At 31.8% G+C, this 13,448-nt stretch overlaps 1 protein-coding gene across 2 annotated transcripts; it reads right to left on the bottom strand.

Moving 5' to 3' along the window:
• Window positions 1-7,981: 7,981 nt before the first annotated feature.
• Window positions 7,982-12,050, bottom strand: HMGB1 (high mobility group B1). 2 transcript variants are annotated; one of them, XM_016343067.3, is made up of 8 exons: window positions 11,587-12,050; window positions 10,132-10,218; window positions 9,794-9,910; window positions 9,643-9,700; window positions 9,507-9,551; window positions 9,167-9,247; window positions 8,999-9,082; window positions 7,982-8,376 (listed from the first exon to the last, which is right to left on the bottom strand). In XM_016343067.3, the coding sequence occupies exons 2-8, from the start codon at window positions 10,191-10,193 to the stop codon at window positions 8,302-8,304; spliced, it is 522 nt and encodes a 173-aa protein (XP_016198553.1). In that variant the 5' UTR covers window positions 10,194-10,218; window positions 11,587-12,050; the 3' UTR covers window positions 7,982-8,301. The 2 variants fall into 2 exon arrangements, with proteins under 2 accessions (XP_016198553.1, XP_016198554.1); XM_016343068.3 differs by having other exon boundaries at window positions 10,132-10,238; window positions 11,587-12,008.
• Window positions 12,051-13,448: the final 1,398 nt, after the last annotated feature.

Below are 13,448 nucleotides of genomic sequence, written 5' to 3'. Positions count from 1 at the left end.
ACAAGTTTTTTTTTTAATAAAGTGACAAATAAACTCCTGAAGATATACACTTCAAACAGATTAGTCCTTGAAAAAAATACTAATAAAATTTTTTAAAATAACAAATGTGGACACACTATCTTTAAATTAGTCTTTATGATTAGAATAGAAAGTTTTAATTTAAACCAATTTATCCACGTTTGTTATTATGGAGAATTTTATTGGTATTTTTTTCTTTTAAAGATTAATCTGAAGTGTAAATCCTTAAAGAATTATTTGTCACTTTACTTTTTTTTGTTATTTTCTTTTATTGGTGGATGTATTGTTAAGTTTTTAACTTTTTAATTTATTTTTTGATTTTTTTCATATTGAGTATTGACTATTCTTTTATATATATGCGATCACATTTAGAAATGACAACACTATTTGAATTTGCGAGTATCCACCTTATCCCTACCCACTCGGGCAAGTAATTACTCGTCTCGGTGTCGGATGGGATCTTATACCCAATCTTGCCTTGCTTTGATATATATATATATATATATATATATATATATATATATATATATATATATATATATATATATATATATAATTTTAATATATAATATATGTAAAATAATTAGTAAAATGATTAATAATATTATATTATTTTTAAATTTTTATTTTAATTTATGTTATGTATGTGATGATGGTTATATAAATTTTAAAATTTTATTTTATTTTTTGGATTTTAATAATTATAAGAGTAGATAGAGACATGGTAGGTTTTATTTTTACCACTTGCGGGCAGGAACAAAATAGGTTCTATGCAGGTTTTTGTAGGACAAAGCAAAATCGTAAAAATCCGTCTCTACCTATCTATTGTCTCCCTTAATCACATCCTAAGACAATGTTAAACAAATTCCAAGTGAAAATATTATAGAATGGTCAAAAGATATAAAAAATGTGTCTTAAATTTTATAATATTACATTTAGCAGTATTTGTATAAAAATGAGACAAATTCTAAAGTGTTTGAGAATGTTCTACATAGTTTTAGAATATTTCTAAAAATCCTAGAAGATCTTAAAAGATTTTAGAAGGTCATAGAGCATTCTAAAAAAACGTGGATATATGTAAAAACACAGAGTGATTTATAAGAATCTAGAAAAGTTAAGATAAATGTAAAAGGTAAGATATTTGTAATGAAGGTTTTAGACACTTGATCTAGACTGTTGATTAGATTTAATTCTAATCATCCATTTAGGAGGTGGATGATTATAAATAGAAGTGAGAATTTTGGTGTAGACGGTGTAAACTATTTGTATAAACACTTAGGTAGCGTTTGTTTTGAGGTACTGAGACAGAGACTGAGAGACTGAGACTCAGTATCGTGTTTATTAGTTCAGAGACTGGTACTAAAATTTCTGTCTCTGTCACTAAAATTTCAGTATTTCAGTACCTCCAAAAAATAGGGACACAGGGGACTGAAATTTTTAGAGATAGAGACTGAAACTTTAATAACATTTTATACCTAAAATACTTTCATTTCAATTAATTAATTCTAATTTTACCCTTTGTGCAAATTAAATTAGAGTTTCATTCTTGTTTCAATTCCTGTCTCCCATTTTGCACCAAACAGAATACTGAGATTTATTTCAATCCCTGTCTCTTAATCTCTCTCTCAGTCTCAGTTTTTCCGTCTCTGTCTCTCCACTAAACGCTACCTTATGTAACGAAGTGTTATTTCCACCAGAGTTTTATTTCTCATGTTCTCTTATATTCTTATCTTGTTAAATATTACGGGTTGGACTGACTTGGTCTTAACTCAAGAGGTTGAGTGAGTTCAAATACCGGTATAGTAGCGTTGAAGTGTATCGAAGGCCTTGACAATTTGGCATTAGAGTAAAGTTTGAGAGGGAGCACAAGTGGTTCGTGGATATGGCTTCTAGTGTAACCATGAAGTATGTTAAAACCCAAAGAAAAAGAGATATTATTCCTTCTCAATGGGAAAGTAAGAAGGTGTGTGCTTCAAGCGAACAAAAAGGTAAATACTAACTTCTCAAAAAAGAGAGTTTTTTTGGTTGGAGAATGTTTTTATCCACTGAGGATGCTCACTTCCAAAAGATAGCTAGGCAAGAGGATAGCAAGTTACAAATTTTGTCTTTTTCTTGGTAGGGCATGTATTTTACTATAAAATTGAAGTAGTTAACGGCGGGGTTCCATGGGAGTCACAATTTAATTGATCTTCGGTTTGTAATCCGAAGCTAATATTGAATATATATTAATTAATAACATGTGGAGAACCTTCATCTTATACTATAAAGATCCATTAGACTCTTAAACTTTGCGGAATTTTGTATTGAGTACATTGCATTGATACAACCAACAAGCAAGTTAGAAAGAATCTAGTACTTGATCTCAGCAGCGGAGAACAGGCCATTCGACAGGGAGATTCCGAAATTGCTGAGGCTTGGTTTGATCAAGCCGCTGAATATTGGAAACAAGCTATAGCCCTTACCCCCGGTGAGCATGATAAGAAGATCTTAGAGGCTCATGTGTTGGAAAAATTAGATACTTTTAAGATTGATTGTCTCTCTTATAATTGTCGGTCGAGATTTCGCCTCTTCAAACCAAACTTGAGTCTCCTCAAATAGGTTCAAGACATTATTAAAATTCTCTTCTATTTGATACATGCTTTCTTTGAAAGTATCTAGTTCTCCCAATACATGAGCGTCTAAGGTTTTCTTATTATGTTCTATCCTTTGGAAGCGGACATTCATATTTGATAGAACATTTTTCAACAAGAAAACTCTCTCTTCTAAGAAGTTAGAGTCTTTACCTCCTGGCTTAATTGAAAAATGCACATTCTTACTTGAAGGTTGTAGAAGGCTTAGAGAAGAGGGTTGAATCTATGACATTCTTTTAACTCTAATGTATTAACCCTTTAAAACAAACTTTCAATCTGAATCTGTTTGAACTCAGCAGCGAAAAATTTATGAGACAATTTCATTTTGTCTCATGAATATCAGAAAACAGAACAGAGTAGGGAAGAGAGAAGCTGACACCATCATGTATCCTAGTTCAGTTGTCTTGTGCAATAAAACCTACATCCAGTCTCCACCACAACAATGGTGAAATTTTCACTATAGTTAAAGTATATTACATACACCAATTCCACAGGATTGACTCAATCCTTTCACACTCAAGTTATAACCTAACTTGACTTGGTGATGCTAATACCTAACTCTTCACTCTTAGTACTAACCCAACTAAGAAAGGGATACCTCACTGGTACAAGATACAAGACACAAAATCAACCTAATGAAATCTGAAATCACTCTAGGCTTTTCACTCAAGTATTTCTCTCTGCCTCTTTCCACTCTTAGGTTTTTACTTGAACTCTCTCATTCTGCCTTTTACCTCGAGAAATTACAGAAAGATAAACATTGAAAAGAAAATTTCAATCTGTAAAACATGAAGGAGATTAATGCTTCAACAACCTCTTTGCTATGTGATGAACCAGATTTGCTTGCCTCTGATTTAGTTCCTCATTTTGGCGGAATGCTCCTTTGACTAGGAAGTACTGTCCAAGTTGATGAACTTCTTCAGAGAACTCTTCTCAGAACATACACCTCAAAATACTGGTTATCTCTCCTTGGCTTTAGAATGATGAAAAATCTTCTTTTGTATCTCCTTGCATGTTGCTGAGTTGCTCTCTCCTAGGTCAACCCTCGAGATGTGTGCTTCACCAACTCACCATTTCACTTTTTTCAGTTAATCCCCAAATTAGAAGTTTGAATCTGACTTTCTCTTACTTGACCGAAAGCCTCAGGGAAGCAAAGAGAAACAGTCTTTCAATGGTAAACCAGATCTGAGCCACTGAAATACTACTTGGTCCCTAAGACACAAATTTGACCATAGATTTACAGCGGGGCTTAACAGAGATTACTTTCTTCATTTATCCCGATTTGGAGTGGCAGAGAGTTGGGGTAGAGGAGAAGAAAGCAATATGCATGCAAGAGAAAATAAGTTATTTTTGACCTCTGCCTTAGCCTAAGATGGATTGATTTTGGTGATTAGACCTCAACATTTTGCTTAACATTTCTCTTTCTTTTCTTCTTTGATAAAAAGACTTAGGAACTAAGCTTTCTCTCACTTCTCTGAACTCTGACCGAAGAGAAAAGTGAACGTTGCTTTACTGGAAGCAAATTGGAGGGATTGGCTTGAGAGATGAAATCGGGCTTGGGTTGGTTATGATTCATGTAGCCCGTTTGATTTCTTTGGTCCATCTGATTTCATTGCTTTGATTCCTTTGGACTGTTATTGTTTTGTAGCCCACCAGCCTTGGTTTTATTTTCCATCCAATTGGGCTGCTACTTCAATAAATTTTGGCCTGCAACATTTAATCAGAAATAATCAATACTAATTGGTTAATTTACCAAATAAAATAATATTTGTCATCATTAATTAATTTAGTCAATTTTTTAACTCAACATTACTTTTCCATTGAGAATGAATAACATCTTTTTTCTTTTAGGTCTTAGCATGCTCCGTAGTCATACCAAAAGTCATTTCCACAAACCACTTGTGCTTCCTCTCAAACATTACTCTGACGCCAAATTGTCACGATGCTGGACACATTTCAATGCTATTATGTCAGCACTTGGATTCACTCAACCTCTTAAGTTAAGACCAAATCAGCTTAAGTCTCAATATTTAACCAAAGAAACTAAGAACACAAAATAAAGAAAGCTTTATTGAAAATAACACTTTACTAACACAAGTGTTTGTTACAAATGGCTGACACATCCAAATTCTAACCGTTATTTCTATTTGTAGTCATCCATCTTTTAAATGGACGATTAAAATTAAATCTAATCAATGGTTTAGATTGAATGTCCAGAATCTTAATTACAATATCTTACTTATTATATTTATCTAAACTCTTCTAGATTCTTCTAAACTACTCGATATTCTTATATACATACTCACACTCTTTTAGAATATTCTATTACCTTCTAAAATCTTCTAGAACCTTCAAGGATCTCCTAGGACCTTCCGGGATGTTTTAGAACATTTTGAAACTAAAGCATTCGCAAACATTTTTGAATATTGTATAAACACGGTTAAATATAACATTTTAAAATTTACCACTTAACTCAAAAAGTTGAGTGAGTTCAAATACTGACATGATCATGTTTGAATATGTCCAAGGTCGTGACAACCGACAAACAAAGTCATCCCTAATGAAAATAAAAAGATTTTTTTTCTTTGTTTGAAAATACAAGAAAACAATCCAAAATGGCACATAATGGACACTTAACATATCTACATATTTAGGGTGCATTTAGTTTGTGTTTTTATTTTCTGTTTTTATTTTTAGTGTCTTCTATTTTTTAAATTTTATGAAAAAAATAAAAATAATAAAAACAATAAAATTCAATTTTCCGTTTTTACTTTCTGTTTTTACTTTTTTTCTTCACAAAATTTAAAAAATATATATTAAAAATAAAAATAAAAAATAAAAATGCAAACCAAATACATTCACATGAATACTTTTCGTTAGGCTTGAATTGAGGGACCGGCTTGTCTCAACAGTTTCAGCCGTTAATGACCTCGCAACTAACCAAAAATAAAATGTACAAACTCAAAAGATTAACTTATCTGACATCAAAATCATTGGTGATGCATTGGGGGAGTTTATTCAGTGATTTATTTTAATTTTACTTAAATACAACTAGCTTTCAAAAACATCAGCCACTTGCTGGGTAAAGTTAAAGCATTTAAGATTGACTTGTAACATAAAATATTAACTTAAACGTTCGGACAAGGAAGTCTTATTTTTCTCGCACGTCTCCTTTTTCATGATAAATTCAAACGAGAACAAAGTTTCGTCCTTTGCGGGTATCACGTAACATTAGGTTTTGCTGATAGCTTATGTGCTTCTATCTATCTATTTATTTTTAATATATAAAAGTAGATAGATAAGTTTATCTATATTATTTTTAAGAAATTTTTTTTCTTCTACTAATACTATGTCAACATCATTTATTTAGCAAAACTTTAGAATCAACCACTCAATTTTTGTCAAATCAACTATTATTTTCAAATCAACAAAAAAATAAAATATACAAATAATAAAAATATATGCAAATTAAGCTGCAAAATAATCAATGACAATAATTAAAAATTAATAGTGTCTAATCAACAAGAATCTATATCTCTATATTTATTATATTTTACCGTTATAAACAACGCAATAAATTTATAACCCCAATAATTAATAAACATTCATATTACAAATGTCATAATAATCTATTAATCATAATAAATTTTATGTTACAAATATTCAAATTTCATACTATTTGAACTACTTATATAAGTCTCTTATCACTATTTTTTCAAATAACATCAAATTTAGCACAAGAAATTTATTTTTGCACTACACAACATCTCAAACTTACTCAATGGAACATCATTCTTTGGACAATATCACCAAACAAACAGACAATTGGTTTATCAAAGTTCGCATAATCCGTCCATAGAAAACATTAACACTCACAAATGAAGAAGAGTTTCTTTACTTAGAAATGATTATATTAGATGAAAAGGTATAAAACAAACATATTTATTGTATTTTTAAATTGTATTTTTAAATTAAACATTTCCCAACACTATTTTGAATTTGCAACACTTGAGACATTGTCTGACAAAATGGGTCAAAAAAAAATATTAACAGGTAATTTCACTTTATACTATTTCAATTATTCTTATTAAAAATAACTTATTTAAAAAAAATCTACACATTTTTGTTTTTTTTATTGTAGATGTCATTGAAAAACTACATGCACATCAAGAGATTAAAGAGAAAGAAAACTATACAAATTCAAGACACAACTTCAAAAGAAGAACATACATACAAAGATGGAACAAACAACACAATAGAAAGTGCATATAACTCAACAATTCATAAAAAACATGCATTCACAAGAATCTATAATAGAAAGAAGAAAGCAATAACTCTAACAATAGCCAATAAAGAAAAAAGAGGACGAGCGCCACATAAGACTAAGTCCATCAACCAAAACAAATGTAAAAATCAAACCTCTAGGGGTGGCAACGGGGCGGGTAAGGGCGGGTTTTTGCTCTACCCGACCCCGCCCCGCCTTACAATAACCCGCATAAAACCCGCCCCACTCCTACTCGCGGGCAGTAAATGGTTGAACCCTAACCCGCCCTCGCCCGTACCCGCCCCTATGATTATTAAAATCTAATAAATAAAATTAAATTTCAAAATTTATATAACCATCACATACATAACATAAATTAAAATAAAATTTTAAATATGATACAATATTATCAATCATTTTACTAATTATTTTACATATATTACACATATTATATATTAAAATTATATATTATATATATATACCGGGGCGGGTAGTACCTAAATCCGGTCCCGCCCAAAAACCCGCCCCGCTAAAAACCCGCTCCGAACGGGTAGGGGTGGGGTGGATACCCGCGGATTCGGATAGTGTTGCCATCCCTACAAACCACCAAATAAAAATGTCACTTTGTACAACTCCAACATCTAAATTTTTTGTACTAAAGATTATTTTAAACAAAACACCTTTTAAATTTAACTTTAATTTACACATTTAATTTAATTCTACAAAACATAGCTATTTTTAATATTTATTATATACTATCGTTAATTTACCATCCGAGCATCGCGCGAGTCTCATTCTAGTAATAATAATGAGCAATAGAAGATATAATTCTATCAGCACAAAATGATCATTTTAGTAAATAGAATCCAAGATCCGGATCCCAGTTAAGATGAATAACCACAAAATCCATGTTTTCTAAGAATTTTGGTTAAAAAGAGAAAGAAAAACTGATTCTAAGGATGTATTGATGAGTTTGCATTTTCGAAAATTTAGTGAAGGGAAGACAATCATTCTCCTTTTAAATCAAAACTTATAACACAAAACACCATAATCCAATTTTACTCCGACCTTTTCTTAAATCCAAGCACTTCATTAAACAACTAGGGAGAACAAGATGGTAAATTTATTCTTAAGTTCGTGGTGAACTCGCTACATACAATTAAGCCAATGGCACTGATCCAAAAGACATTCGTATTACTAAGTCCAGAACAGTTAAGGCTACAATGCACAAAGGTGAACTAAAGCACAATAACTAACAACACAGGGATGCTCAAGTAGCTGGTCCAGCATAAACAACCAAAAGTAGCCTATCTTATGCACAGTCAACATATTAATTATATAGGCCTCCCCTACCAATGAAATATCACATTTCAAGTCTGCAGGCCAATTTCAGTCGTCGTCGTCGTCATCCTCCTCTTCCTCCTCGTCGTCATCGTCATCGTCATCCTCCTCTTGATGGTCCTCCTGGACAGAGAATAAAATGATTCAAAACCCTTTCAAATTTTGGAGCTTGTAATCTAGTAAAGGATATACAATCCATGCCAAGAAATACATCAAGAATATACCGACGGTTAGTTTAACAAAGACACGTAGAGGCTATTAATAGAAAGGGAAAACTAAACTAGCTTCTCCTGAGGTTTTTGAAATTCATTGTTGCTCCCTTCCTTCCTTGAGATTCAGGTGAAGTTAACCTGTTACCTTTGTAAAACGTGACATTAACATCCTTATAAATATAATTCTAACCTCCCTTAAAAGATGAGAGGTGTGGACCAATAGAGGGGATTTGTAGTAAATTTTACTGAACCTTAATATAATTTTCCCTAATGGAAACGAGTCAACATATTTCAAAGGCAAGAAACAAGACCATATGTCATTTATCCCTTGCGAGAATTTTCCTTCTCATTTTACATTTCAGAATTAGCAGTATAAGCCAAAGAAGTGAAAGCAACTCTATCGAGATTGTTATTTATATTCCAAACCCTTCTAATAAAATTATCCTGCTCCCAATCCTACTTAACGGTTCAGAGAATACAATCCAGTTAACATGATGAAAATTAAAAGAAAAGGACAAAGGGCATAACACTACCTCTGCACTGCCTTCTTCCTCGTCATCATGCACTTCAGATTTGGACTTGTCTGATTCCTCATCTCCATCATCTGCTGAACTTGGCTGGAAACATTATAGAAAGTGAAGCATGAAAATAGGACCATTAAAAGCGCACACAGAACAGTAAAAAAAGAACAGCATACTCACCTGCTTTTTATTATAAGCATTCATTTGTTTTTCATATTCAGCCTTCCTTTTTTGAGCCTTGGCTTCATATGTAGCTTTTTCCTTTTTTCCATTCCAATCATAAGTGTTAGAATATTAAACAAAATAAATCCAATATTCAATACAATGATGTCATTACAATAATATGGGTACTTGATACCGTGGATTCAATAGAAGTCGTATTTCTATAGATGATACACCACTACTCACAGAATTACTATTCAAATTATCTCTGAAAGCATCTATAGACATTGCAAATAGTAAACTATTTAACAAGAGTAAGTATTTTCCATTATGTACTGAAAAAGATTGAATCGCTTACAGCTGGACTCATGGACTTCCATTTTTCTCCTCCAGCTTTACCAACCTTCAATCAAAAGAATGCCAAAAAAACTTAGATGCTAATTCAGAAAAGAAACATCGGCATACAAAATGATGGATTTTAACAAGTAGCTTACAGCTGATACAGCCTTCACATGAGGATTTTCTGCCTTGAACGTCTTTCTGAACTCCTCACTATCACAAAGTAGGAGATAGTCAGATGGTTCTCTAAAGGAGCTAATGAGCAACAACTTGAAGTAACAAAGACTCAAAGATTTGGATACAAACAGGAACACAAAGAAAGCACTTGGTGGCCTTTTGGGTTTGTTGGGATCTTTCTTTGCCTTCTTTGACCGTGCGCTACTCTTGTCAGGCTTGGCAGCGGCTTTTCGCTTTCCTACCTTTCTATAAACAACAGAGATATATGTTCCATCACTACACTATTCCTGTAACAGCTGTTTCCACCATGAATTATGCATAATCAGATATTAATGGAGATTTTAAATATAGAAGCAAGTCCTCAGAAAGACCACCACCCTAATGCACATACACATATACAGAAAGTTATATGAAACATCAAAATACTCCAACAATCCACATTAAACATGATGGCCACAAGAACTAACCGGTCATCGACAGCCTTCAACACTTCCTTTGGGATCCTCACGGTCCCCTTGCCCTTCGTCATCTTCTAAGTCCTGTACTAAGATGGTCTACAGTCGAAGAGTAAACACTAAACAGAATCAAGAAATACCCAATGAAAAAATTAGCCGAATCCATGGTACAATATGGCTTACAAAGTTTGGTAAATGCATCCAGGAGATGTGTTTGGTTGGGGGATAAAAATGGAACAAAATTTTCACATATAGCTTCGTAATTTTACTCGCCAAACTCATTTATGAAAATTTACATCTCACTTTTACCCTCTAACCCACACATACCCTCTGGTGGACATATGGTTAGAAGAATATCTTTACATTCTTGAGAATTTTACACCAAAAATATCTTTAAAAATACTATTTGTACACTAAGACTTGGTTTGGTAAAACTTTTACTTTTTAAAAGTAGCTTATAAAAATTAGCTTTTAAAATATAGCTTTTAAAAGATATAAAATCTATGTTTGGTAAATTAAATTAAAAATGACTTTTAATAAGCACAAGCAACAAGAAGTGTGTTTGGTAAAATAGCTTTTAAAATTTTAAAAATACTATAATAGACATTAATGTAAGAATTAAATTTGGATATTAATTAATGTATGAGGTTATACTTATATTAGACTTTTTAGTTTTCATAAGCAAAAGCCAACTTCAAAAAGTTCCTCCTTAGGTGTTTTCAAAACCACTCCTAACTTTTAAAAGCTGCAATTTATAAACACATGAGTTTTTTAATTTACCAAACACAAAATGAGGTGCTTGTGCTTTTAAAAAGTACATGCAACTCTTCGAAAAGCTTTAACAAGCCTAAATTAGCCACCCAAATAAATCAGCAACCATATATTTTTATACAAATACATGTGTTAGTTTAGCTCATTTTCTATGTGTATTTTGTATTTCAACATGTATTCTATACTAATGACTGATTTTAGTGACTAATTTCAGTATACATGTAGCATAGTTGAAAAATCTTATATTGGAGTAATTTTACGAGGTAAGATTCCAGAAATTTGAAAAATTTTCAGGAACCACATGCCTTCCAAGGGTCATATATGATATATGATATATCCACCCTAGCTACCCACCACACACATCAATTTTACATGTAAAGTGTTTGTAGCCACAGCATAATTCATACAAATACAGAGTCAAACAATTTCAGATAGCTTTCCATTTAAAATTCATACATCAGATATCAGGGTAATCATCATGAAAATTAGGTATGGAAATTAACATCAAAAGAGGATAAACATCATATAATTCTGAATTCATATATATCCTAACTCAAAAATATCTCCTTTTCAAGTCCAAAAATACATAATTATCCCAAAAAAGTTGGGAAAATCATCTAATTTTTCGTTTTCTGAAGTCTGAACTACCAAACAGATATTAAACAAAGAAAAAAAAAAGAATAAAAAGGGGTTTACCTCACAAGGACCAAATAGATGAACTTCAACACGCGAAGCAGAACCGAATACACACGCTGAGAATCAAAGCGAGAAAGGCTAAGAACAAAGGAGAAGGTAAACAAGTACAACCGAGTAATGACCGGAACAGCCGGTGACGGGCAGAGAGAGACTTTGCAAGTTTTAGTAACTTGACAAGAGTCAACTCATTTTTGGAACCTGCAATAGCCGGTTGTGAAAGGAGGAAGATATTTATGATGAATGAATATCATTAATTATTGTTGTGACTGCTTTTCCAATATTAGTTTAATAATTTTGTAAGACACGACCAGAATTTGCAGGCACTTGGCATCAGTGTGAGTGGGGGAATAGAGAATAGGAATCCAAATACTGTGGATCCAATGATCCGTGTGAAGTTATGGGTAATGGGAATTCAATCCAATGATCAATGTGAAGTCCAAGATCATAATAAGAGGGAGAGAAACGACAAAGCCATGCAGTGTGGCGGGTCCATTTGAGTTACTACGTTTACCCATAATAATAAAGGATACTGAGTAAGGATTTGACATATCAAATCAACCTTTAACATGAAAATATTTGGGGCCAATTTGGGCTCATAGGTGGTTATAATTTATTTTTTTTCTTATTTTTATTTGTATTTATTAATTTTTACTAAAATAAATGTATAATATTAGATATAATATATAAATATATATAAAATTATAAATATTAAATTAAATAAGATAATTTTAAATGGTCGTCTTTCTAAAAATATTCTAACAGAATAAATAAGTATTAAAATAGATTTTTTTCTTATTTTGTTATATCAAAACTGAAAAAAAAATTATATAGATTAAAGTACAAAACAACTATTTTATAAAGAACAAAACTCTATTTAAATCTCTTGTCATAAAATAAAGAATTTTGTAACATAAGTTAAGGGAAATATAGCATTATCTTTATCCATTATTCTTACTTTAATATTTTTATCGATTAACAAATCAAATAAATGAACAAAAATGTTAAATAATTTGGTATTATTATTATAGAAATAATTGTTTATATTCTATTTACAAAAATAATATAACAAACAAGAATTACAGTAGAAAGCAATACTAAAAGAAGATATCAACGACAGAAGATTACAAAGCCCAAAAAATAGCGGTGAACTGAATGAGATGTGACGAAAATCGAGAGAAAACAATAAATTGGAGGAGAGGTCGATGAGAGAAGGAGATGATCGAGGAGCTCAAAAAACGGTGAACGACAGTAAAAATGACAACACTATCCAAATTTGTGGGCATCTACCTCGCCCCTTCGACTTGGTACGAGATGGATTTTTGGCGAGATGCGGTCTTGGGCGAGTGGAGTTAGATTTAGGGAATACGCGCCGCGGTATATATGTAATTTTAACATATAATATATAATATATGTAATATATGTGAAACAATTAGTAAAATGATTAATAATGTTGTATCATTTTTAAGGTTTTTTTCTTTTAACAAATGAGTTCAACACAATAAAGTGGAGCGAAAAGGAGAACAAAACCACAAAAAACAACACCCAATGTAACATAAAATAAAATGTATCCCCCAATGTCATCTCTGGTATTGCCATTAATAACAAAAGTGATCCACACTACTCCACGTTTTATAACTGGTAACTGATCTATGAAACACTTCTTCTACACCTGCTTCCTTGTTATGAAAGATCCGTTCGTTTCTTTCTAACCAGACATTTCAAATAATGGAAATGAAACATATTGGCCACTTCTTACACTCCTCCTTCCTAGTAAAAATATCTGTCCAACTCTTAAAATATTCCTTTAGTGAATCAGGAACAGACCACAATCTCCCAAAATTAGATAGTCATGCACACCACAC

The sequence above is a fragment of the Arachis ipaensis genome, chromosome B4 (assembly GCF_059453495.1).
Source record: "Arachis ipaensis isolate K30076 ecotype BB chromosome B4, ASM5945349v1, whole genome shotgun sequence".
Lineage (NCBI taxonomy): Eukaryota > Viridiplantae > Streptophyta > Magnoliopsida > Fabales > Fabaceae > Arachis > Arachis ipaensis.
Note: the sequence above shows the minus strand (reverse complement) of the source record. Positions and strands in the feature narration are given on the sequence as shown.